The following is a 25,319-nucleotide window of genomic DNA, read 5'->3' on the forward strand; positions in this document are numbered from 1 at the left end:
TGCACTGAACTGCGCTGGTCTGGGGTCCCACTACACTGCCCCTTAGACATTTCAGCCTGTAAGAGAGTCACTCTCTCTACTAGGGGGCAGAAAGGCCCCTCAAGATTGTGCAGAATAAATTTGCTCTGGTCATTGAGTTTGTCCCAATTGTCCTGTCTCCTCTACTCTGTTTTTCTAACCCACTTAAAAGGCAGAACTTGGTGGGTTTTGTCCCCTAAAGATGTGCAACCATCACCACAGATTGACTGTAGAACTTATCGGTCACCCAAAATGAAATCCACCTGGGCTGATCACTTGCCATTCATTCCACCACTCTCCCAAGCCCTAACCAAGGACGAATCTACTTTCCTGCCGGTGAAGGTCTCCCTGTCCCAGATGTTGATGGAAAGGAAATCATACAAGATGTGGTTGCCTTGCCTCACCTTTCTCAGAGGAAGCTGTTCTCAAGGTTCATTCATGTTTGAGGGTTAACGGGAACATTCTTCCTCTCTGTTGCCTCCTCCGTGTGTGTTGCTCATAATATTCCTGTGTACAGATGCACCATATTTTACTCACCCATTCATCTTTTCTAGTACAAGCAGTCTGGCTGTGAACACGCTCTCACAGTCACAGAGCAGATCTGTGCTGTAAGTTCTCTCAGAGTCGGAACTGCTCACTCACGACAACTCCACGTTGATCATTTGAGAAAATGCCCAACCGTTTCCCAACGCGGGTGCTCCGTTTTCCATTCCCACTAGCAATGTGTGACACTCCGGTTCCACCACATCCGGCCGCACTGGGATCACCTTTTTTATTTACAGACCATTTGGTGCCTACACAGTCACGGCTGCCAAGTGCTGTTACCTAATAACTCAGTCTCAAAGAAAGCTACCAGTACATACCCTCTACCGAATGCTTCGAATTTAACTCTTGCATTCAGGTGCACTGTCTAATTTCAACTGGCTTTTGTGTATGATGTATAGCATGCAGCCTAGGTTCTTTTTGTTTTCTTTCTAAATAACCAACTGTGGGCCCAGGAATTTGGCCTAGTAGTGGTAGAGTGCATTCCTAGCATGCACCAAGCCCTCTGGGTTCGATTCCTTGGTACCACATACACAGAAAAAAAGCCGAAAGGGGCGCTGTGGCTCAAGTGGGAAAGTGCTAGCCTTCAGCATAAAGAGCTCAAGGGCATAGCCCATGCCCTGAGTTCAAGCCCGAGGACTGGCAAAAAAAAAAAAAAAAAAAAAAAACAAACAAAAAACCAACAAACTACTGAATAACCAACTGTCCTAACAGTATTTGATGGAAAGACTCTTCCTTCCCCGTAGGCTTTCTGTGGCACTTTCAACAATAAGCAGTTGTCTATTGATGTAAGGATTTCCTGTATCAATTCTGGTCCATTGGTCTACGTGTGAATCTTTATGCTGCCTTCATTGCTGTAATTTTGTAAAAAGCCGAAATCAGGAAGTGTAAGTTGTACAATTGTATTCCTCTGTTTGTACACTGATTTTTATTTTTTTAAACAAATCCTAGTCCCATCCTTTACCAGGTGACTATTTGAATCTGGTAGTAAATTCCTATGCACATACATATACATACACACATATACGCTTATTTGTGCGGGCCTTATGTCCACCAGAAATGACATTGTGGCAACTCGGCGTGCACCCCATCTGGAGGGGCTGGAAAGGAGTCCGGTGTGATGTCCCGGCACGGTGCCCTCCTCCCGGCCTGGGAGCCCAGGCTTGGCAGGAAGGCGCATTCCGGCTGACAGCTGTTCTCTGGGTCTCCTGGGTGGGGGGCAGGCCGAGGCCGGGCCCGGCATCCGCACAGTGCTCCGGCAGCAGCAGGGGGACCTGCCCTGGCAGCCCCGCAGCCTTGGGCTTGGGTCCCTAGGGTCCCAGGGTGAAGGCTGCCGCACTCGCGGTCTACACGCAAGACCACAGAGGAGGAGGAGGAGAGGCGGAGGAAGCCAGGCGCGCAGGGCGCTCTCACCGCCGGATCCCCGCTCGTGGCGTCTGTCTCCCCCCCTGCCCGGCCTCGCCCCTTCCCCGTGTCCTGCGCTCTGCCTCCGCGGGTGACAGGTAACCCGCCAGCCGGTGTGGCCTCCTGGGGTCCGGTCGGGTCGCGTTTGCGGGCAGCTGCTTTGCCTCTGGCCGAGCCCGACCAGGTTGGTCCTGGAGGCGGGGAGGGAGGGCGCCCGGGACCAGGCGGGGGGGGGGGGGTGGGCAGTGCCTGTGATCTCTGCTACTCCCGGGGGCCCGATTGAGGCCACCACGCCGCCGGCCCTGGAAGGTTCCCCCCCGAGCCCCATGCGCGCCCCAGCGCCGCCGGCGGGGACGCCTTCGGGCTTGGCCAGCCCGGGGACGGTGCACCGCTGCCCGCAGAGCCCCGCCGCCCCCCACCCCGGGCCGCTCGCCCTCCCCGCGCGCGCGCGCGCAGCCCGGGCACCTTCACCCCGGCACCCCCCACCCCGCACCGCCCCGCAGCTCTCCCAAGGAGGCCCCCGCCAAGCAGACTGGCACGAAGTCTAGGGACGCCGCCCCTCTGCCCCTGCCCCTGCCCCTGCCCCTGCCCCTGCCCCTGCCCCTGCCCGGCCTGCGGATCTCCAAGACCTCTGAGGAGGGCGGGCTGGAAGACCACTCGTGTGTGTGTGTGCAGGTTAGCTGTGAACGGACATGCATTACCATACTTCATTCAGAGTCACCATGTGCAAATACATTTATACACACACACACACACACATATATATATGACCCTTTATACATTTACAAATATGTCTGTAATTCAGGTCTAACACACACATACAAGAGAAAACACGCACACTCTGTCCCTCTGGATCTGACTACTTCACTCAACATATTTTTTTTTTCCAGGTAAGTCCATTTCCCTGCAAAAGTCATATTATTCTTCCAGATCTATGCCTATAAATAGACATGGTGTGTGTGTGTGTGTGTGTGTGTGTGTGTGTGTGTGTCTGTGTGTGTGTTCAAGAAATTGTCATCTGTATAAATTTACACCTATGGCACATATCAATTATGTCTGTCCATCTATCTATATCGGGGATAGGGGAATCTGGGCGATTTCCATTACTTGGCCTTTACAATCCTTTGCATAAATGCTCAAGATCGGAACTGCTGGATGATATAGTAGTCCTCTTCTTAGTTTGTTGAGGAATGTCCATACTCTGTTCCATAGTGGTTGCATTTGTTTGGAGCATGTTAGTGTCCTTCCCCCAATGTTCTTGTCCCCCCGTCTTGTTTTGTGTTCTTAAAGAGGGCCAGCCTGACTGGTATGAGATGGAAGCACAATGTCTTTTTGATTTTCATTTCCTTAATGGCCAGGGAAGTCGGGCATTCCTTTATGTGCACTGTTTGTTGTTTTTTGTTTTTGTTTTTTGTAGGAATGCCTGTTTCATTTATTTGCCCATTTCTTGAGTTAGTGGTTCTTTGAGTACTTAGTACACTAAATTCTCTGTATATTTGGCTATTAGATCTTTATCAGGTGGAAAAAGACTAGGAGTTGGAAAACAACTTAGAAAGGGACAGAGCTGTAGGGCTTACAGTTCCTAGCTTCAGCTCTGTACAAATTTTAGGAATTGAGACAGCATGAAAATATACATGGAAACCAGTGGAGGTGAATTGGGACAAGGAAATCTTACATTAATAAGCAATTAATTTTTATCAAGGTTTCCACAGAAATTCAATAAGGGAAAGAAGAGTCTTCCCAATAAAGGATGCTGCAGGAACAGTGGGCTATTTATAAGTAAAAATAGGGAGTGAGAAACAGAGACACTTAGAGCTCATATAATATTCACTCACAAAACCCAACTCAAAATACAGAAAAAAATTGACATGTAACATATATCTACGTTATCTTTGTGACTCTAAGCTACTAGAGAATAGCTAATCACCACCATAATGAGATACACTGTGTGGTCACCGGAATGACTGTAATAAAACAGACAATTACAAGAGTGTCCAGGTTGTAGTGAACTGGAACCTCACACACTGATGGTGAGGATGGGAAAAGGGAGCAGCCACTTCAGGAAATAGTTTGGCATTTTCCCCAAAATGATAGACATGAACCAATATTGCATAGTTACATCCCAATGAAATGTTCCAGATTGCAAATCGATAGAACTTGGATGAGGTGTTTGCCTAGGCCTCGGGGTGAGAAAGGAATGGGAAACGATAATTACTCATTGAGATGGAGATGTTCTGAAAGTTAAATGTGGTGTACCATCCCATGCATGTATTAAGACATATTGAACTGTACACTGTGCATGAGCCTGCTTAATGGAATGCAAATTATATGAGAAAGTTGTAATGCAATTAATGAACAATTTGCCCAGGACTGACACAGTCAAATTCATTTCACATTAAGAGTGGAATGGTGAAGACACTGGAGTTAGAACTCACTGTCCTAGAGGTAGTCATATCCTTTCCCCTGCGAGGTCTAGGACAGGATGTGAGCTTCACTGTCTTCCCTTCCACATGTGACCGCTGAGTAGTCTCCGACCTCCCCGCTTGACAGAAACTGTCTGGAAGGGCATTGCCAAGGCCACAGGAGATGCAGCACACCAAAGGCCTTGTGGTTTCCCTCATGCTTTCCCTTACCTTGAACGAAGCCAGCGGCTTGCACTGTGGCCCCAGTCAATGTCCCTGTGACTCTGAGACTCACAAAACCATGGGGACCAGATGCTGTTCCACAACCGGGAGCCTCAACACCGCATCTAGTTCCTGACCTAAAGCAAGAGTGAGGTCCGTCAGAAGGGTGGTAGAGTGTAAAGTGTCAGCTTCTCCCATGATTCGTGCGAGTGATTTTTCACGCTCCCTCGCACAACATATCCCCGGAGAAATGAGTTTGGGCGATAAACACCGTGTGTGAAGTGGTGTCCTTGCCAACGCACAGGGCAATTACTCAGAAACAGCTGCTGTCAAGCAAGACAGGCATGGAAAACCGGAGGGAAGCCACAGAGTGACTGCTCCCAGCTCACACCCACACCAGACCCTCACACTGGACTCGCAGCTCACACTGGACTCCCAGCTCACACTCTGGACACTCACACTGGACTCCCAGCCCACACCCATACCAGACCCTCACACTGGACTCTTTGTCAGCTGCTTCTGAGGGTCACTTGTTCACCATTTGCACCGTTGTCTATAAACAAAGGCCAAACTCTGGAGAATTCTAGAGCTGCGTCCCCTGAGAACCAGTCTTGGGTCTGGTCAGCAACACTTAGAAAGCAGCAAGGCACCTGTCGCACTAACGCTGTAGACACGGGCCGGCCCACACCTGAACCACAGCTGCTGTGGGCATGCTCCCAGGTAAATAAAACCGGGAGCACGCACACTTCAGGACCCCTCAGGGTTTGAGGAAGGCTTCATTTAACATCTAAACATGAAAGCCTTTGCCGGCGATGTGATGAAGACAGTGACCTTCATGGGAACATTGAGATATGGTCCAGGGACCTGGCAATGGGAGTGTGTGTGTGTGCGCGCGTGTGTGTGTGTGTGCTTGTATGTGTGTATGCTTGTGTGTTTTTTGGAGGAGTTACTTCAAAGAGAATAAGAATGAGGAAGGAAGGCAGAAAGGATGGAAGGGCAGCAGAGAGAGAGGGAGGGAGAGCGGGAAGAAAGAAGGAAGGAGTCAGTAAATTTTACAAATCTAGAAAGCAATTCTATGTGCTTCCTTGTTAGCTACTGTGAGATTTTTCTCTTGTGACCAGATGTTTGTCCAAAATATGAATTAAATGTTTCTTTATACCATAGCACAACTAGAACTTGATTTTTAAATTCTCTATTGTATACTTCTATTTGTTTTTATTACTATAAATAAAACTACACCAACTAGCCTTCCATTTCAATTTGCGTGGATCTTTATTGCTTCCTCTATATAAAAATCATGGGTGAAAATTTTGTGATTGAAGAGTCTACACATTCTTCCTGATATGGTCCTGGCTGGGTAGCTGCATTGCGATCTGTGGGGGAAAACTATTACTTTTCATTGAACTCAACTTTTAGTTTACAACTTATATTGGGCTGTATAATTCCATTTTCATACACACCAATAATCTACTGCAATCATCGTTACTCCCTTCTCTCTTCTATCTCTTGGTACTTATCCCTCCTGAGTACCACTTGAATTATTATAGAGAGAGAGTTCTCTCTAGGAGGGGCAGAAATCCAGAGTGGGAATCAAGATAAAAAAAAAAATGACCCTGAGCAAAAGATCTGTGGATGTTTCTGAGGAGGGCCAAGCAAGAAATTGAGAATGAAAGGGCTCAAGATGCAGCTAACTAGATTTTGCACATCATTCACAAGATCTTGAGTCTAAATTTCAGTATGACAAGAAGAAAAAAAAGAGAGCAGAGAGGAAGAGGAGGAGAGGGGAGGGAAGGGAAGAGGACGGGAGAGGAGGAAGGACTAGGAAGGGGAAGGGAGAGGAAAAGAGGGAGGAGGAAGGCAAAAAAAATGGGTCCTGAGAGAACCCGCACAGTGAGCCCAGCACAAAGCCTCATCTGGCAGGGAAGCAAAAGGAGGTGGTGAGGAAAATTGTGAATTAACTGTTATGAACTCACCCAAAGTTTCTAAGTGGCATGTCGTCATCATTGCTGAGAAAACTGGGGCACAGGCACAAGATGAATTTCTCACCACCACACTAAGGAAATTGTAGACCATAATCAAAATGACACTCTCTTAAAATCCTATGTTTTATACTTAAAATATTTTATAAAGAAAACAACGAGCCCATGGTCACCTCTTTGGTTCACTGTCAACAAGCAGAAAGCTCTGCCTCACTTTGAGGACAGAGAAGCTCCCCCGTGGGTTGTGGAGGTGACAACGAATGAGGGTAGAATTGAGAACCGTGAAAGGGGCAGACCTACAAGGGAAATGGCCCTGGGGAGCTGAACCCCATTAATAGCTCATGGAGGATTCTTGCTGATCATGACAGGAATTGCAGGAGCTCTTGTCAGAATTACTCTGCTAGTCCGGATGCATAAATTGTCAGTGACCGAGAGGCTGTGTGGCACACGTGACAATTATGCAGCAAGTAGCAGCAAGCCAAGCCCACGGGGAAGAGCCACCCTGTGACGCTCCATCCAGGAGCCTCATTAAAACACCTGTGAATTCAACACACTCACCTTGCTCACTCTCACTGAGATGGCCAGCAGAAGGATATGCCTGGTTCTGGGACTTTTTCTGTGTGTACGGGCTGACATGCCCATTGAAGGCATGGAAGAGGAAGAGGAAGAGGAAGTGACCTGCAAGTTGATGGGCAAGTTTGATTTGAATGGCTATGTGGATGCCAAAAACCATTCCGTTGTCATTGGAGGTCTGTTTCCTATTCACTCCAGGACCATCCCAGTAGACGAGTCTATTTTGGAGCCAGTATCAGCCAAATGCGAAGGGTAAGCCGTGTTCAAGTCTTCTCCATCAATTGCAGGTGCGGTGAGCACTGGTGGGCAGGGCCTGAGTCTCCAGCTGCAGGGATCCTTCTGCCTGAGTTTGCCTAGGGACTCAGGCTCCTCAGAGCCGGGGGTCACAGGCGGCAGCAGCAGCAGCAGCGCCTGGGAACTTGACAGGAGGCTGACTGTGGCTCTGCATCCCAGACCCCGTGAAGCAGAGTCAGTGCTGACTTGTGCTTGCATTCACCTTTGAGCCGCGCTGGGCACCATTCCGTAGTGTGGCCGCTCGGCTGTCCTGGCTAAGGTAGCTGCTGACCACAGTAAAGTCCCCATTTTTCCGTGGGATATTTTGGCTTATGTTTCAGTACCATGGAGGTGTACGATCACTCTCGTTTTAAGTGCAACTTAGGCACAATCTCTTTACAAAGGCTCTGTGTACAGAGGCTACCAAGCATCCATGAGACCCTACTTCCATCCCAACACCAAAAACAAAAATCACTGACTATAACTTCTTGTCTTTCATCTTATTTCATTGTGTTCTGAGATGCTTCTGGAGGGAGGAATCAACTTTCCTTTGTATAAAGGATGACAATGGGTCCTTCCTTTTGAATTGTTTTCCATTTTTAGGGTAAAGCAAATAGGAGGGAAAGGTCGCTTCATACATGTGCTTTGTTGGAGAGTCAGTGCATTATTTATCACAAAAGCCTTCATTTCTACCCTCAGAGTGACATGAAGCAAGAAATCAGCGCCTGTCTTAGTGTGTTGTTCTGATTTATATAATAAAATGTATTGATTTGTTCTCCACTTTTAACTAGAACACATTAAAGTTATATTCTATTCCAATAGTTGTGTTTATAGAAAAGCCTAGACACATATAACTCTTTCTATAGTATATGACTGAAACACTGGTGATAAGCACATCTCATTAAAAATAATTCCCTTACCATTTCAGAATTTTCCAAATCAATTATGTGACTGGTTACTACTTGGATTTTTAATTTTTCAGTATATTTCTTAAGAATCATCATGGTTCTATTTCATTAATAATAGTCACGAGTTTTTCTGTCTCTACCCACCCAACCTTTAACAATCCTTTGTGGGGAACTCAGAAATTCATAATTTTAGAAAATACTATTTTACCTGGTTATCAGTTAAAGTATATAAAAGGAAACTTGCTATTTTTAACTTTTGCTCAGGGCTGGAAAAGACAATGAACTGTAATAGGTAGTATATTCATTCTTGTCTAGGTCAATTTGCACAAAGATTAAGATTTAGAAACATTTTTGAGGAAAAAGGGCACATACTCTGCAATAACACTGTGGATATTGTGATGAAAGGGAGTGAGTGAAAACAAAGTTATCCCAAGCCCAACCCTTGCAGTAGCTGATCTGTATTCATTATAGAGAATTCCTGTAGGTCCTTCTGCACATATTCATATATATTTATATATGTATATATATATAATATGAAGTTTCACTTATGGAAATCACTTTGCATACTACCCATCTCACTTAGTATTATATTCAATTTCTACAAAATTTCTTTAATTATAATTATATAATGATGGGAACATGCCCATAGATTCAACATACTTTCACTGAATTGATAAATTTATTGCAAATAGACATCATCAATAATCTCTGTCAACCTATGACAGGAAAAAATTGTGTCACTAAAGTCAATGCATGCATAACTTAATGTACGGTTTTAAGTATATAAAGTAGTATGTAATGATACTTCTATAAAAAGTGTTTTTTATAATTATAATCAGTGTCCAGAAGAAAACAAGACAAAGTAACAGAAGAGAGGTAAGAAATTTTAGGAGGGACTTCCAGCAAATAAGGAGAATAGGTCTTGAGGATCACTGGATGTCTGCTTTTGTAGAGAGATTCTGAAATAGAAAAATGTTTCTGTGAAAAGATACATCTGCATCTGACAATACTACAGCCCATAAGACACACAGAGGAAAAAAACATTAAATATAATTGTATTATTCCTTTTTAAAAAATTATGTGGTACTGAGGAATCAAACCCAGGGCTTTATGAATGCTAAGCAAGCACTGTACCACTAAGCCACATGCCCAGTCGTGAAAGGAAACAAGAAGTTCCTTCCCAGCCAGGTATCTGGGAGCTGGTGCCTCAGGCCTGTAAGGCTAGCTGGGATCTGAGGATCACTGTCTGAAACCAGCCCATCCAGGAAAGTCCATGAGGCTTTTATCTCCAATTAACAACCAGAAAACAGGAAGTAGCACTGGGGCTCAAAGTGATAGAGCACTAACCTTGAGCAAAAGAGCTCAGGGGTAGCGCCCAGGCCCCGAGTTCAAGCCCCATAACCACCACCAACAACATAAAAAAGTTCCTTCCTAATACATTCTGTCACAATTAGTACAAGTCATAATTGAATCTTTCAACTTTGTAACATCAGGGATGAAGCATGAGCAAGCTCAGAAAACTGAGGAGCTTGCTGACGTTCTGGCAAAATGCTTCCTGCCCTCCGAGCCCTGCCCACTGAGCCTTACAAGAGTGATTTCCTTTCCAGGTTCAACTTCCGGGGATTCCGCTGGATGAAAGCCATGATCCACACGATCCAGGAGATCAATCAGAGGAAGGACATTTTACCCAAGCACACTCTGGGCTATCAGATCTTTGATACTTGTTGCACCGTTTCCAAAGCAATGGAGTCCGCTTTGGTAATGCTCACGGGGCAGGAAGAAAACAGACCCAACTTGAGAAACAGCACTGGGGCCTATCTGGCAGGAATTGTTGGATCAGGAGGCTCAGCCTTATCGATCGCTGCTTCAAGAGTTCTAGGACTATATTATTTGCCTCAGGTATCTCAGGATATTGTGCTGCTTTTATCTTACACAAACAGAACCTGTGCGTGTGGAACTTGAAAGAAACTGAGGGGAAAGGAGCTGAGGGGAGGGTGGGCTTAGCTACAGAGGCAAGCAGGAGTACTGGTGAGGATGCTACCCCAGGTCCTGTGTCCAGTCAGCAGGTATGAATTACTGCCTAGTGGGACTTGACTGAGATTCTGTCCTTGGGGTCCTGTTTCAATGACCAGGTGGTCGTCCAGTGATTTATATATACCTTGGCTATCCATAGGCAAAACACTCAGCAACACTCTGCAGATCACTGGTAAAATACTTGTTGATTGATCAACAGATGGCACTGTACATGTGATACGTTTATGTTTATTAGTGGTAATTATTCAGAACCGTAAAGGTTCGTCATTGCCATTCTGGTATAATCCTAGAAAGTCTTTTTTATAAAAGCAGTTTGGGAGAGCTTAACATTAAAAAATATATGTTGAAAGTTGAGAATGACACATTCCCTCATAAAGTAGATGAAATTAGAAAGAATTATTAAGTAAATAGAAATAAATATCTATAATTATTTCCAAGGGTTGGTCATTAGAGTCAAAATGTAGGGCTTAATAATGTGAGTAGTGATTAAACTTATTTGTGCTACTAAAGTAGGGGAAGAATAATTGGAATAGTTTTTTAAGATTGTTCTTTTACCCTGGGTGTGGGGTGGCGGAGCAGGGTTGGGGATCAAATATCAAATCCCATTCCAGGCAAGTACCCTATCTCTGAGCTACCTCCCCAGCCATGTCGATTTGTAAGGTATTTATTAGAGAATTGCAAACAGGAATAAGGGGAAATACTGAAGATAAGAACTGAGAAAAGGTTGATTCTGTCCAGCATTTTGCTACATGGTCAGCTCAGCCCAACTCTGAATGTTGTAAGTCCTGTCTTCTACTCAACCCACAACGATGGTTAAAACACAGGCTAGAAAACTTTACAAAGGTTTTCTCCCCTAACACCATGGAGTAATCCTGAAGAGATGGGTAAATCGATGCATGTGAAATACAATTTCGCGTCAGAAGTAGCAATTCCTAAATTCAGCACCCTCCCAATCATTGCTTAAATGTCACATTAGGGAATTCGGGGGTCAGAAAAGGTAGGAAACTTACCTAAGATCTCACACTGGCAAACTGCTAAAAAGGAATTCAAAATGAGGTGTCCTTGATTCTTAAACAAGCTCTTTCTTACTGTTCGTGTGGTTCTGAAATAGAATCTTCACCCCATGGAGCAAGGATACAAGAGGCAGGTGAAAGAAAACACGGGACTAGTTTTGAAGGAAATGACAGTTGCTAAGCTATGGAATTATACTGTAGAAGGGGGTGGCTCATTAGTGACATTAGCTAGGACAAGAGAGAAGGTGACATATGTTCCTTGTGGTAGAGTTGGTGAGGTTAAGTGGTCAGCTACAGCAGCAGTGTGGTAAAATGCTGAGTAACTCATACTCATCTAATCTCCATTCTTGAGATCTAAAAGATGGAGAATCTACATAAGGACCAATCATCACTTGAGGATATAAAATCCCCGTTCACTTATCCAGGTGTGTGAGTTAAACGTGACGGCCGGCACGAGATACGCTGGAGAGCATGGCTTAAATCCGATACTAAAGGGGTGCGTCCTGGCATCTTTCTCAAGCTAGGACTGACATGCTCTGAAGTTCTGTCAGAGGAGAGAAGGGAAACGGGAGAAGGAAAGAAAGTAATGGAGAGGGAGGGATAGAATGAGGGAGGGAGGGAGGGAAGGGGAGAGGAAGAGTGGAACAAAATGGATTCTGCATCGCTTCCTGTGTCATCTGGAAGCAGGAGATTTGGGATGGGAGAGGAAGCCCTGGGTGGTGGGCTCAAGGGAGTCACTTTGTTTCCAGGAGAAAGGAAAGAGCAGGTGACAGCCTGGTGAATATCCTCATCGTCATAATTACCCTTCCTAAGCCCTTTGGGTGGGCAGGAAAAGGACTGGCAGGGACCAAAGTGTCCACAGCCCTCAACCAGTGACTGGAAAGAGGTGTTCGGAGGTACGGCTGTGCAGTAAACAAAGTGTTTATAAAGGATGAGCTCTTAAATCCTCACTCTCTTACTAGATACAAGCTGAAATTGTGTCACTTATGACCTAACTTTTCTTTCTAATAACTCCATGATTATTTTCAATTTTAGGTGGGCTATGCCTCTACTTGCTCACTTCTTAGTGATGAATTCCAGTTTCCAAGTTATTTTCGCACAATAGCCAGCGATAATATCCAGTCTCAAGCCATGGTGAAACTTATTCAGCACTTTGGCTGGGTGTGGGTGGGCACTATCGCAACTGATGATGATTATGGAAAATATGGAGTAAAAGTTTTAAAAGAACACTTGGAAAGTGCCAATCTCTGCGTCGCATTCTCTGAAACCATCCCCAAAGTCTATTCCAATGAGAAAATGCAAAAGGCTGTGAATGCGATTAAAGACTCCTCTGCCAAAGTCATTGTGCTTTATGCCTCTGACCTGGACCTCAGTCCCTTTGTGCTGGAGATGGTGCACCACAACATAACTGACAGGACGTGGATAGCAAGCGAAGCGTGGATTACCTCGGCCCTCGTGGCCAAGCCGGAATACTTCCCCTATTTTGGTGGCAGCATTGGGTTTGCAATACCAAGAACTGACATCCCAGGGTTGAGAGAATTCCTCTATGACGTGCATCCCAGCAAGGATCCAGATAACGTCCTGACGATTGAATTCTGGCAGACAGCATTTAACTGTACTTGGCCCAACAGCAGCGTGCCTTACAATCTGGACCACCGAGTGAATATGACCGGGAAAGAGGACCGCCTGGAGGCCATGTCTGATCGGTTGTGTACTGGGGAGGAGAGGCTGGAAGAGCTTAATAATACCTACCTGGATGTGTCTCAGCTGAGAATTACAAACAATGTCAGACAAGCTGTGTATGCTATGGCTTACGCCCTGGATGGGTTCAGCAGATGTGAAGAAGAAAATGGGCCAGACTACCCGTGTGCACGTATACCTACTTTTGATCCACAAGAAGTAAGTCATTGTGTCATCTCTTGATATCGTTTGAAAATTACGAGAACCCATGCCATTGAATATATTCGGTGGCTCCGGTACCTAGTAGATGTTTTCATATTATGACCAACTAAAAGCAAAGGGCTCCCCTGTAACTTAAACAAACATCTTCAGTTCTTAATTGTTAAGAGAATTATCATTAGGATTTTTGTAAATATAGAAAAGCACCTAAGATGGTGTCTTACACAAGATTATTTTTTGTGTTGGTTTTTGTTGTTTTTTTTCATGGGCATAATAGAAATTTAAAGTGTGCACTGTGAGACAGAAAGAAGAGGTTGGGGACCTCTATTCCTTTATCTTCTCACTTCACCGTCCACAATACCAGGCTCGCACACTTATTCTAAGGTCAGTTCTTGGGGCTAGTAGGTCTACATTTTAACCAGCAGGAATTAAAAAGAAAAAAGATCTGCATGACTCTCCATGTAAGGCGTGATCACCCATCAAAGTATGAATATTAATTTGGTATTTAACACATTTCTTTTTAAGGTAAGTCTTTGTGATCCAATGTGCACTTTACACTTACACCACATCTGTTTGGAAAACATCCCTCAAGTTTGAATTCTCACATACATACAGAAAGAAAAAGCCCAGTCCTGTGAATTAAATAAATCTGAAACTGTTTTCTTCACAAAATTCTACTTTCTACACAAGTGACAACTTATGATTTGAATTTCCCCTGTTTTGTAGCTGACAGAGCTTATGCGTGAAATTAAATTTACAACACATGATGGAAGGAAAATAGCGTTTGATGAAAGTGGAGATATAAAAGAAGGACAATATGATATTTTAAACTGGCAATTAGATAGTGGAGAAGTTGTCTTCGTAAAGCTTGGAGAATATGTCTTCAGAGACTCTAAGTATGAACTCAGCCTCAAAAAAGAGTCACCAATATTTTGGAACACAGAATCATCAAGGGTTAGTTTATAATTTTTCTCCTCACTACTGATTTTTCCTTAAACAGGCATATATTACTAAGTTTCACTGAATATTTTCATACATGCATATAATGTGCTTTGATATAATATTGCTATTTTCTTCATCCTTTCTGATGCTCCTTTGAAATTCTTTCGATGTGCTTTTATCATGAGTTTCATTAGGCATACAATATAATCAGGTTGAAATCCCCTCCCAGCACCTTCACGTTTCCCCTTCAACTTTTTCCTTCTACATCCTCCCAAAAGCCTCGTTTTCCCACTCATGTTCCTCTATTATTTTGTTCCAGTACTGGGCCTTGAACTCAGAGCCTGGGCACTGTCCCTTAGCTTTTTCACTCAAGGCTCTGGCGTTCTACCACTTGAATCACAACTCCACTTCCAGCTTTTTGATGGAGATAAGAGTCTTATGGAGTTTGCTGCTCAGGCTGGCTTTAAACCTTGATCCTCAATTCTCAGCCTCCTGTGTAGTTAGGATTACAGCTTTGAACTACCGGCACCAGGCCCATCCCTCTATTTTTACAACCTACATTCCTCAAATGAGATAAAGCATGTGGTCATTGTCTGAGGCTGGTGCCTGTCGTTGAATATGATTATCTTGGTGTCATCCATTTTCCTGCAAATGATATAATTTCATTCTTCTCTTCAGCTGAATACTCTCTTCTACATGTATGCCACACTTTTCTAATCCATTTACCTAGTGATAGGCACCTGGGCTTGACTGTTGTGAACAGTGATGCAATAAATATGGTCTACAGAAACTCTTTACGGTGCCTTAAATTCAGTTGAGTATACATCCAAGAATATACAGCAGCTTGAGTTTAGTTTCATAAACAGTTTCCATATTGATTTCCAAAGTAGCAATCCCCACCAATACTGTCTAAGGATTGCTTTCCCTCGCATATTGGCCGCAGGTAGAATAAACACTAGAAGATATCTGCATGTGTAGAGAAAGTACTAGAACACATATGCAAAGGCAGGGAAAATGAGAACATATCTGAACAAGTAGCAGTTGTTATTAGAATTCTTTTTTTTTTTTTTTTTTTTTTTTTTTTTTTTTGGCCAGTCCTGGGCCTTGGACTCTGGGCCTGAGCACTGTCCCTTGCTTCTTCCCGCTCAAGGCTAGCACTCTGCCACTTGAGCCACAGCGCCGCTTCTGGCCATTTTCTGTATATGTGGTGCTGGGGAATCGAACCTAGGGCCTCGTGTATCCGAGGCAGGCACTCTTGCCACTAGGCTATATCCCCAGCCCGTTATTAGAATTCTTGATGAGAGCAATCATGATAGGACTGACAGTGTATTTTGATTTTCATTACTTTTATGACTGTGGGTGGTAAACAGCTTTTTGTATATTTACTGAGAATGGTCTGTTCAATTTGTTGGCTCATTTATTAACTGGATTATGTAAGGGGATTATTTTGAGCTTTTCATATACTAGATATTAATCTGTTGGCAGATGAAGAGTTGTCTGTGGACTCTGATTATTTTTTTCTAGTGCAGAATCTTTTTACTTGCTTCAAATATATTTCAACATAAATATGATAGACATTTTACTAATAGCACTACAAAAAACTTTACTGCCCCCAAGTACTTACCATCTGATGAAATGTGTTGTGCAAACATTTCTTTTTTTTTTTTTTTTTTTTTTTTTGGCCAGTCCTGGGCCTTGGACTCAGGGCCTGAGCACTGTCCCTGGCTTCTTCCCGCTCAAGGCTAGCACTCTGCCACTTGAGCCACAGCGCCGCTTCTGGCCGTTTTCTGTATATGTGGTGCTGGGGAATCGAACCTAGGGCCTCGTGTATCCGAGGCAGGCACTCTTGCCACTAGGCTATATCCCCAGCCCTTGTGCAAACATTTCTAAACATACTGCTACGTACACATAGGAACTGGGGAATCATAACACCTGCCTCTCGGAGTTGTCATTTAGTAGTGGTAACAGACCACAAGTAAGTTCAAAGGATGGTTCACAAGATCTGCATAGTAAAATTGCTACAGAAAAAAAAAATTAACAAGGACTGAAATAATAGCTTTCACTGAGTTTAATGCTTCTGTCTTCACTCACAGATGCAATGTCTTTCAGTACTGTTCACCATCTTACACTCTCCTTCCCCCTCAGTGCCCAGACAGACATAGCAGCCCACAATTACAAAGATGTGTGTGGGCATACACACAATCCAGTGAAAGTTTATGTATATATCTCTTTTTGTTTAAAAGAAATCCCATTTGCCACTCCACGACCTTATTTGCTGAATGGTGAAATTATATTCAAGAAGAGACTACCTGTGCAGGTATCTTCTTTCTAGTGTTTTCTCTACCTGTGCTGATATGTCCTAGTGCTTTCTCTAGCTGGGCATGTATGTTCTGGTGTGTTCCCTATCCTCTCCTACAACTATTTCAAGGCTTCAGGTTTTATGTAGAATCTCCATCTACTCTGAATTGATATTAATACAAGGCAAGAGATATAAACCTAGTTTCAGTCTTTGCAAGCTGATCTCCAGATTTTCCAGCATTATCAGTTCAATAGCCAGTCTATTCTCAAATTAAGTTCTGGGCTACTTTTTTCAAAACTCAGATGTTACAGCTGCATGTGTTTATTTTTAGGTCTTCTGTTTTGTGTCAGTCCCATGCTATCCTGTCCTAAAGTTCTGTTGTATGGTTTGAGATATAGTATTGTGATACAACAGCATTTTTTAAATCAAGATTGCTTTGGCTCTTCAGGGTCTTTTCTTCTTCCATTTACTCTAACGATTGATTTTTCTAGTTCTGTGAAGAATGAATTAGATAGTTTGATAGATATTGCATTAAGTACATAGATTGCTTTGGCAATATAACCATTTTCATGGTACTGGTTTTGCCCATGAACATGGGAGAGCTTTCTATCTTCCAGTGTGTCTTCTTCAATTTCCTTTCTCAACATTTTATAGTTTTCAATGTAGAGTTTTGTTTTGTTTTTTTACCTCCCTGATGGTTAAAGTTTTTTCCTGGGTATATTCTTTTTTCAAGCCATTTTTTAGTGGAATTCTACTGATATTTTTTCTCAGCCTGTTCACTGTCGGTAGATAGGAAAGTACTGATTGGTGACTTTTTATCCCATCACCTTACAGTCCTCAATGTTTTAAGGTGTTTACTTAGAGTCCTTTAGATAAGTGAGTATCATCTCCTGGGCACCTGGAGATGATTTGACTTCTTCCTTGCTTGTGAGGATCTCTTTTATTCCTCTTGCCTTGCTGTCTGCTGAGGAAGTTCAGTAGTGTATTGAATAGGAGTAGAAGAAATAGACTGCTATCTTGTTCCTGATTTTGGGGGAATGCTGTTGGTTTCTCCCAATTCAACATGAGGGAGGCTTGTCATACATAGCTTGTATTATAGTGAGGTACATACAGTCTTTCTTATGTTCTTTATGTTGTTGAATTCAGTTTGCAAGTATTTATTGAAAAAAAATTTCAGTGGTGTTTATGCAGATTGTGATTTTCATCTCTAATTTTACTTAGACAGGTCTTTCTCCTCCTCCTTGGAGTCAGATTGGCTAAACATTGGTCTATATTATTTATCTTTTCAAAGAGCAACTCTTTCTTCCATTTTTTTTCCCTCTCTGCTGGTACTTGTGCTTGAAATCAGGGCCTCGAATGCTCAGTTGGCTTTTCGTCTGACCCTTGGCTCTCTAAATTTGGATGGCTTTGCTGAGAAGAAATACTTTTCCAGGTCCTGAAGGTGATTCTTTGGGTGACAGGTACTCCCGGTAACTGGAACCTACTTGTCAACTTGTCCCTTCTGCAGAGTCCCAAACGCACAGAATCTGGCCTGGATTCCAAAAATCTGTTTTGCATTTCTGGAAACATCCACAAGATTCAGCTTCAGGAAGTCTTCTTTACTCTCCCTACAGTGTGATTTTCTTTCAAGCTTTCTTAGATTTCCCAACTGAGCGCAGAGTGTCACAGAAATCCAGATGGGAACTTCCTCAGTTCCACAATGGCATAATTGAAGGATGCAAGATGAAAATCTTTGCACTTGTCTTTGCCAGATTCCCTATTCGGTGTGCACAGATGTGTGTCGTCCTGGAACCCGTAAGGGGATTCGTCATGGGAAACCTATCTGCTGTTTTGATTGCATTCCATGTGCTGATGGACATGTGTCAGAAAAACCAGGTAGAGATGTTTATTTTCTCTTGACATTAAATTGCAATTCAATTAAACATATGCTGTCAGAGATTGTTGGAGAACTTTTTCTAAAAAGACATGAATAATGTGTAACAGACATCACAAAAATCCATCAAATTATTGAAGGCTCTGAGTACTATTTAAAAAGACAAAACATAACAACATAATATTGCTGGGTACCAGTGGCTGATGCTTACAATTCTAGCTATTTGGGAGGCTGAGTTCTAAAAAAGTATGGTTCAAAGATCTCAGAAGCAAAAGTCCTGGAGACTCTATCTCCAATTAGCTGGCAAAAACCTGAACTGGAAATAAGGATCAAGTGTTAGAGAACCAGCTATGAGCAAAAAAGCAAAGAGAGCAAGCATAAAGCCTTTAGTGTCTAAACTCTTCTATCAGCCAAAAATAAACTATAACATTGACATTAATTTCTAAAGCTCTTAGAAGTTAGAAAAGCCCTACAGCAATCAAGTTAGTTAGTAAGTATAATACAAAACAAAATGTATGATGTAAATTTAGATAATTGTACTCAAAAATGTCTTTAACTTATTTGCTTCTGAAATATGTTAAACATTAGTAATAGGATGTTTATTTTAACTTGGAAGAACATTGTTAAATTTAAGGCCATAAGTCATCATGAATACTAATGTATATGAATTCTATAGCCACTGTTCAATGAATTCTTAACCACAGCTAATTTGCTGTTTATTGTTACCAGAATTTTCCTTATGCAGAGTACATACTCATATAAAGCATGTAGAAGGAAGTCTATTTTTTATGTTTTAATAAAAGTAACACAACTGTACATATTTCTTGACAAACGACCAACAGTAGAAAATGTAGAACGGGGTGTGTGTGTGTGTGTGTGTGTGTGTGTGTGTGTGTGTGTGTCCATGCTGGGGCCTGAACTCAGGACCTGGGTACTATGCCTGAGCTGTTTTGCTCAAGGCTAGTCCTCTACAACTTGAGCCACAGGTCCACTTCTGGCCTTTTGGGGGTTAATTGGACATAAGAGCCTCATGGACTTTTCCTGCCCAGGGTGGCTTGAACTGCAATCCTCAGATCTCAGCCTCATCCCTTGCAAGGATTACAGGTGTGAGCCACAGCCACTAGTTTATAATAGACAGTTTTATCTATGTTAAATTGTCCAAAAAGTGCCCAACCAAAAAACAAAATGCAACCCAAAAACCCCAGGACTTTATTTGTCCCAGTATCTGTAGAGAATTACATCCAAAAAAAGTGTAGGTCCTTTCTCAGATATCATTAAAAAAGGAATTCATATCTTTACTTGAATTCTTCAAAGAATATTAATGAGATATTTCATAATCTACCATAAATTCATCTCAAACAGTTTTTTTCTTATATGTAACTTCTCTTATAGGCAGGTCATGCACCAAAATGGCCTCAGGAAAATGAAACAGAGTAACTGTTTCTGTTTATAGACTTCTCAATCATTCACACCTCATTCCCAAAATCTGTACCTGATAATTGTAGAAGGAAAAGACTAAGTCAGGACAAAATTCTCTCTGAAGAGAGTGATGCTAATACACAACTTGAACTATGAGTGTTTTAGTTAACCTAACCCAAGTCCCAATACAATTGATAGTGTCACTCAATACATTCAATTGCCATACTCATGGATGTCCTGGCTTAGAAGAAGAACATTCCTAGAAAGATAAGAAAAGGAAAGGCTAAAATAAAGGAACAATCTATACAATGTTGCATATTTTAAAATAATTTTTTATTTGCCAGTCTGGGGGCTTGAACTCAGGGCCTGAGCACTGTCCCTGGCTTCTTTTTTCTCAAGGCTAGCACTCTGCCACTTGAGCCACAGTGCCACTTCCGGCCTTTTCTATATATGTGGTGCTGAGGAATCGAACCCAGGGCTTCATGCATGCTACATAAGCACTTTACCACTAGGCCATATTCCCAGCTCCCTTACAGTAATTTTATACATTACAATTTTGATACATTACACAATATTTCCCACTGTCAGTCTTTGGCTGTTCCAAACCAAGTAGAATCACCGGACTCCCAACAGTGATCTCTCTCGTTCCTTCCCCAGGGGAGAGGGAGTGCACACAGTGTGGGGAGGACTACTGGTCCAATGAAGACAAGAGCAAGTGCGTGCTCAAAGAGGTGGAATTCCTCGCATACGACGAGGCCCTGGGCTTCACCCTGGTCATTCTGTCCGTCCTGGGGGCCCTGGCGGTGCTGGCGGTCACCGTGGTGTATGTGCTGTACAGGTGCACTCCCCTGGTACAGGCCAACGACCGGGAGCTGAGCTTCCTCATCCAGGTCGCGCTCCTCATCACCGTGCTGTCCTCTCTGCTCTTCATCGGCAAGCCCTACCAATGGTCCTGCAGGGCCCGGCAGGTCACCCTGGCCCTGGGCTTCGCGCTTTGCCTCTCCTCCATTCTCGGAAAGACCATCTCGCTCTTCCTGGCCTACAGGATTTCTGTCTCCAAGACTCGGCTTCTCTCCATGCACCCCGTGATCCGCAAGCTCATCGTGTTCCTGTCTATGCTGGTGGAGCTCAGCCTGTGCATCGCCTACTTGCTGCTGAGGCCCCCGAGGGTGTACAAGAACATGGAGTCTCAGGTGATCAAGATCATTCTGGAGTGCAACGAGGGTTCTATCGAGTTTTTGTGCGTCGTGTTTGGCATCGACGTCTTGCTGGCCTTCCTGTGCTTTCTCACCAGCTTTGTGGCTCGCCAGTTGCCAGATAATTATTACGAAGGCAAATGCATCACTTTTGGGATGCTGGCCTTTTTCATCATCTGGATCTCTTTTGTCCCCGCCTACTTGAGCACCAAAGGCAAATTCAAAGTGGCCGTGGAAATCTTTGCCATCTTGGCATCCAGCTACGGTTTGTTGGGCTGTATATTTGCTCCCAAGTGCTTCATTATTTTGCTGAGGCCGAAGAGGAACACGGCTGAGACAGTTGGGGGAAGAGTGCCCACTGTGGATAAGAGCATCCAGCTGACTTCGGCTTCTGTGAGCAGTGAGCGGAATGATACCACCGTGTCCACAGTTCTGGATGACTAGCGCTGGAGGGACACTGGCCTTCAAGGCTGCAGGGTGGCTTGCTTTGGGGTTGTGGTTGTGGCATCTGACAGTGCCATAGGTAATACGGAGGTCTGGGCTCTAGTGAGATAGTCGTAGCAGGGTCAATGCAATCTCATTCTTCACCATTCCATTTAGCATGAATTAGAAGATCTCTTGCTACTGATATGATGAACTGTTTCATCCAAACATTCTATTAGGGTTCTTTTGTAGAGAAAGATGAGACAATTCATCTAAATTGATGGAGAAAAAATTAGGTCATGATATGATTTTGGTTTTAAACAATGCATTTCTGACTGGGAGTTAACCTTCACCATGCAAGAACCAAAAACCACATTCTGCTCTGTATCCTGTTCATGTATCTTCCAAAATAGAGAGCTCTCTGATGGAAGAAAGAACTACATTTCATAGTTTCCCTTGGAGCAGGGAGTTGAGAGAATATTGGAGGAACTGAAATACCAACACCATTGGGTTCCTTAAACCCATTATGATAGGAGACAAGTTCCTCCAAGGGGAGGCAGCCCTTCCCTCCCAGGCTTCCCTCCAGGGGAATACAGTAAAGTGTGAGCTTCAATATATTCCTGAAAAATGAGGACAAAGTGACAAGTGACATAGATGTCACGACAGCAGTGAAACTGATCATACAGCAGGACCCAGATGGTAGAAAAGCTAATAGTGAGCCACAGCTGGTATCCGAAGGCCAGAGATTTATTTAAGCAACAAATTCAATGATAACTGTCTGCCCTCTGATCACACAGAATTAACTGGAATTGGAGTCCCATGAGGAAATGTTAGATATTTTTAGACTGAAATATGAAACTTCTACAGGGTCAGTTAAATGAGACTTCTCCACTTCCTTAATGTATTGTCTCCCACAGATTCTCAGAGAGATGCAAGTGGAATTAGACACAATTATTTTCAAGTTATTGATATGACATGTGAAGCCAGCACAGACATGGATATATCAAAACTCTGTAAGTCAAGGTATGAAATGGCAAAAAAGTAGCTATTTAGAGGAATATAAATTTCAGAATACATTCACAAGTCCCTCAGAATACAATGGGTAAAGTAGCAAAAAAAATACCTTTGTGCCTTTTTCCAATCCTCCAAGGGAAGCAGCTGCAGCAGAGAGTGGCCTTCTTATTCTTATCCAATCTCTGCCATCACTGTAACGTTCCTTCATTCTGGGACAATTTTCAAAGCCTTCGACAAAACCCTTCGCTGTGCCAACAATAGAAAACGTGCGTAAGTAATCTGAAAAGGTACCCATACATATTATTTAAGTGTAACAAAAAACCACACTATGGAAAAAAGAATGGGTTTAATGGCTGACAAATCAGGATGCATGTGACTATTTGGCTCTCGAAATCTGATAGGTCAGAAAGAGGGCTGCCCTCAGGAGAGCGGCAGTATTTCTTGAATCTCAGTGAACTGCCTAGGTGGAGATGCATGCTGGGTTGTTGGAGCAGAAAGTGGACTATGATTTCCAACCTAGCAGGGTAAATGTGTCAGGAACCCAACAGATTGTACAGGAGGACTATTCCAAACCAGATAAAGGGGATGAGCTTCCTACGCTCCAAACTGGAGTGTATATGAAGGTTCGCAAGAGCTAGAAAGTGGGCACATTTGTTACAAATCCAATGGTCCCTCAGGGTGTTCTGGATGAGCACCTTTGCCCCTCCCCATCTCCGAAGACTTTCACAGGGCTCTTCCTACCGTTCCTGTAAAAGAATAGTAAAACATACTCCATAATATTAAGTGGTTTTTCTTCCTTGGTGAATATGTAGTTTAAAGTTTGTCTCTGGTACAAATAAAAAACTAAAAACTGCGTTTACACTGATTGCTTTGTAGGAAAATAACTTCTAGCACTCAACTATAGACACTGTTGCTGTAGGCAAGCATATCCTTGTAATTCATGCTGGCCCGTGGGGAGCAGCTCAGAATTGATTTCAGGATGTTACATCAACACTACGTGCTTGTTTGCTTAGGGAGTAGCATGAAGGCTAACTGCATTCGACCAAATGCAAAACAATCCTGCCCCAAGGTGACCTACAAACACTGAGCACTTTCCTTCTAAGAAACGTTCATGGCCTGGAAGGCCTCAGCACACATTATAAGATTAAGTCTTTGCGCTAGGGCAAAGAACCTTCCTGAGGGGGGGAAAAGTCCACTATATCATGAAAATGGATGAGGTAAGCCAATGTTACATTCATCTCCATAAAACACAGCTGTGACCTCACCCCTCCTCTGCTGCTCAACTCTCCACTGTTGGTGACAAAACATGGGTCTAGCTGTCAATGCCTGACATCAAAGGCCCTGCAAACTGTTCACCTGCTCTTTTCAACAGCCCTTACCTGTTAACCTAGCGGCACCTGCTTGTTCCAGAGCTCACATCCGCTTCTGCACCTGTCCACCCATACATTCCTCAGCCATCTCTGGTGGCTCGAGGCACGCCAGACTCAGAGGCAGGCACAGAAGACGTGAAAAGGAGGGCACTGAGACCCCCCTCCAGGTGCCTGACATCATTTTCAGTGATAGGTGGTCACTGACCTGACAAAAGATGGGCAGGGTGAGTGAGATTCAGCAAAGGCTTCCTGGGCACAGTGACACTTAAAAGGATTCCTTATGGATCAGAGGAAACTAAGTAAACAGAAAGAGGGATCCAATGAGACATTTATTCTACCTAGCCTAAGCCTGATAAGCATGGTGAGTACCCGCAATGCCAACGTATCCTACATTGAAATTGTAAATACACTATCATAGACCTTTGTGCCTCTGTTACTGTAAGCTCCACCAAAAAGAAACCCACCACATGGATCAGGCAGAAAAGAGTTTATGACGGGACCGGGAGGGGGACAGCAAGCTTCCAGCCTGAACAAGATGGAGATGTGACGGCAGAGGAGAAGGAAGAAGAGAAAAAGAGAAAAGAGGAGGGGACTCATGTTGACCAGGACTATTTAGGGAAAGACTGGGAGGCAGCTGGACTACAGCTGATGTGAAGTGATCTCAGAGCCCTGGAACCTCTCACAGTTCTAGGGAGGTGTGGCCAGGGCAGTCCAGGATGTGCCCTCAGCAGATGAGGAAGTGACCTCAGAGTCTGGGGTCCTTTGCTGACTCACAGTCAGGTGATTGACAGTCAGGTGATGACTGCTTTCAGGCAGGGGAAGAGGAAGGGTGGAGGGGCTGTTCTCCTAGGCAGACCTAACAATTATATCTTTGGCCATTATCTACCTTATACTGGCGTTGCATTTCCTGCCACTCTAATTACAAAAAATTTGTATTGTAAAAGGAATATCAAATGCACCCATAGATAGATAGATAGATAAGATAATGTACACTTATCTGGTACTTAATTTTTTATGTATACTTGAATAAAGTTATCAAAATAGCTAATTACCTTCCATACAAGGCTAAAGGGAAATGTTTTCTGTGGCAACCTGCGGTGACTGGGGACTAGACAATAGCAGACACCAGACCATGGAATTGAGGTTCGGGGCACCAGGGGCAGCATCAGGTGCCCAAGTTCCATCTTAAAAGGCATTTATTCAGTAGGGTACAGCCACATATGTGCAGAAAGTAAGGTCACAGGATGGTGACTTGGAGGCGAGCCTGACATACACCCCGAGAGCCTGTGTGGAAAGATACACACCCTGACTTTTCTTCCTAGTGTCAAAGTTTAGTGTAAGTACACAGAGACAGTGTCTCCCTTCTGTCTTCATGCTGTGTACTAATGCGTTCACAGCATGGACCGGGGAGTCAGGGTCTTCAGAGGCACCTTGGAATAGGATGGATGGATGATCCACATCGTGTTTCTGCTCTGTGAAAAGTGTGCAGGGAAAAAGAGATATCAGCTCTTCAGA

At 43.7% G+C, this 25,319-nt stretch overlaps 1 protein-coding gene across 2 annotated transcripts; it reads left to right on the forward strand.

Annotated features, from left to right (window-relative positions):
* Positions 1 to 7,145: 7,145 nt before the first annotated feature.
* LOC125351348 (vomeronasal type-2 receptor 1-like) lies at positions 7,146 to 21,441 on the forward strand. Of its 2 annotated transcripts, none has more exons than XM_048346026.1 (6): positions 7,146 to 7,393; positions 9,930 to 10,221; positions 12,405 to 13,268; positions 13,995 to 14,222; positions 18,261 to 18,384; positions 20,459 to 21,441. In XM_048346026.1, exons 1-6 carry the CDS (start codon positions 7,146 to 7,148, stop codon positions 21,439 to 21,441), a joined length of 2,739 nt encoding a protein of 912 aa, XP_048201983.1. The 2 variants fall into 2 exon arrangements, with proteins under 2 accessions (XP_048201983.1, XP_048201986.1); XM_048346029.1 differs by having other exon boundaries at positions 7,257 to 7,379; positions 9,913 to 10,221.
* The last annotated feature ends 3,878 nt before the right edge of the window (positions 21,442 to 25,319 follow it).

This window comes from Perognathus longimembris, chromosome 5, assembly GCF_023159225.1.
Source record: "Perognathus longimembris pacificus isolate PPM17 chromosome 5, ASM2315922v1, whole genome shotgun sequence".
Taxonomy (NCBI): Eukaryota; Metazoa; Chordata; class Mammalia; order Rodentia; family Heteromyidae; genus Perognathus; species Perognathus longimembris.

Coding starts and splice junctions, on each gene's coding strand:
- LOC125351348 (XM_048346026.1), top strand. CDS start 7,146: ATGGCCAGCAGAAGGATATGCCTGGTTCTGGGACTTTTTCTGTGTGTA. Junction 10,222..12,404: donor GACTATATTATTTGCCTCAG/GTATCTCAGGAT, acceptor TTTCAATTTTAG/GTGGGCTATGCCTCTACTTG. Junction 18,385..20,458: donor ACATGTGTCAGAAAAACCAG/GTAGAGATGTTT, acceptor TTCCTTCCCCAG/GGGAGAGGGAGTGCACACAG.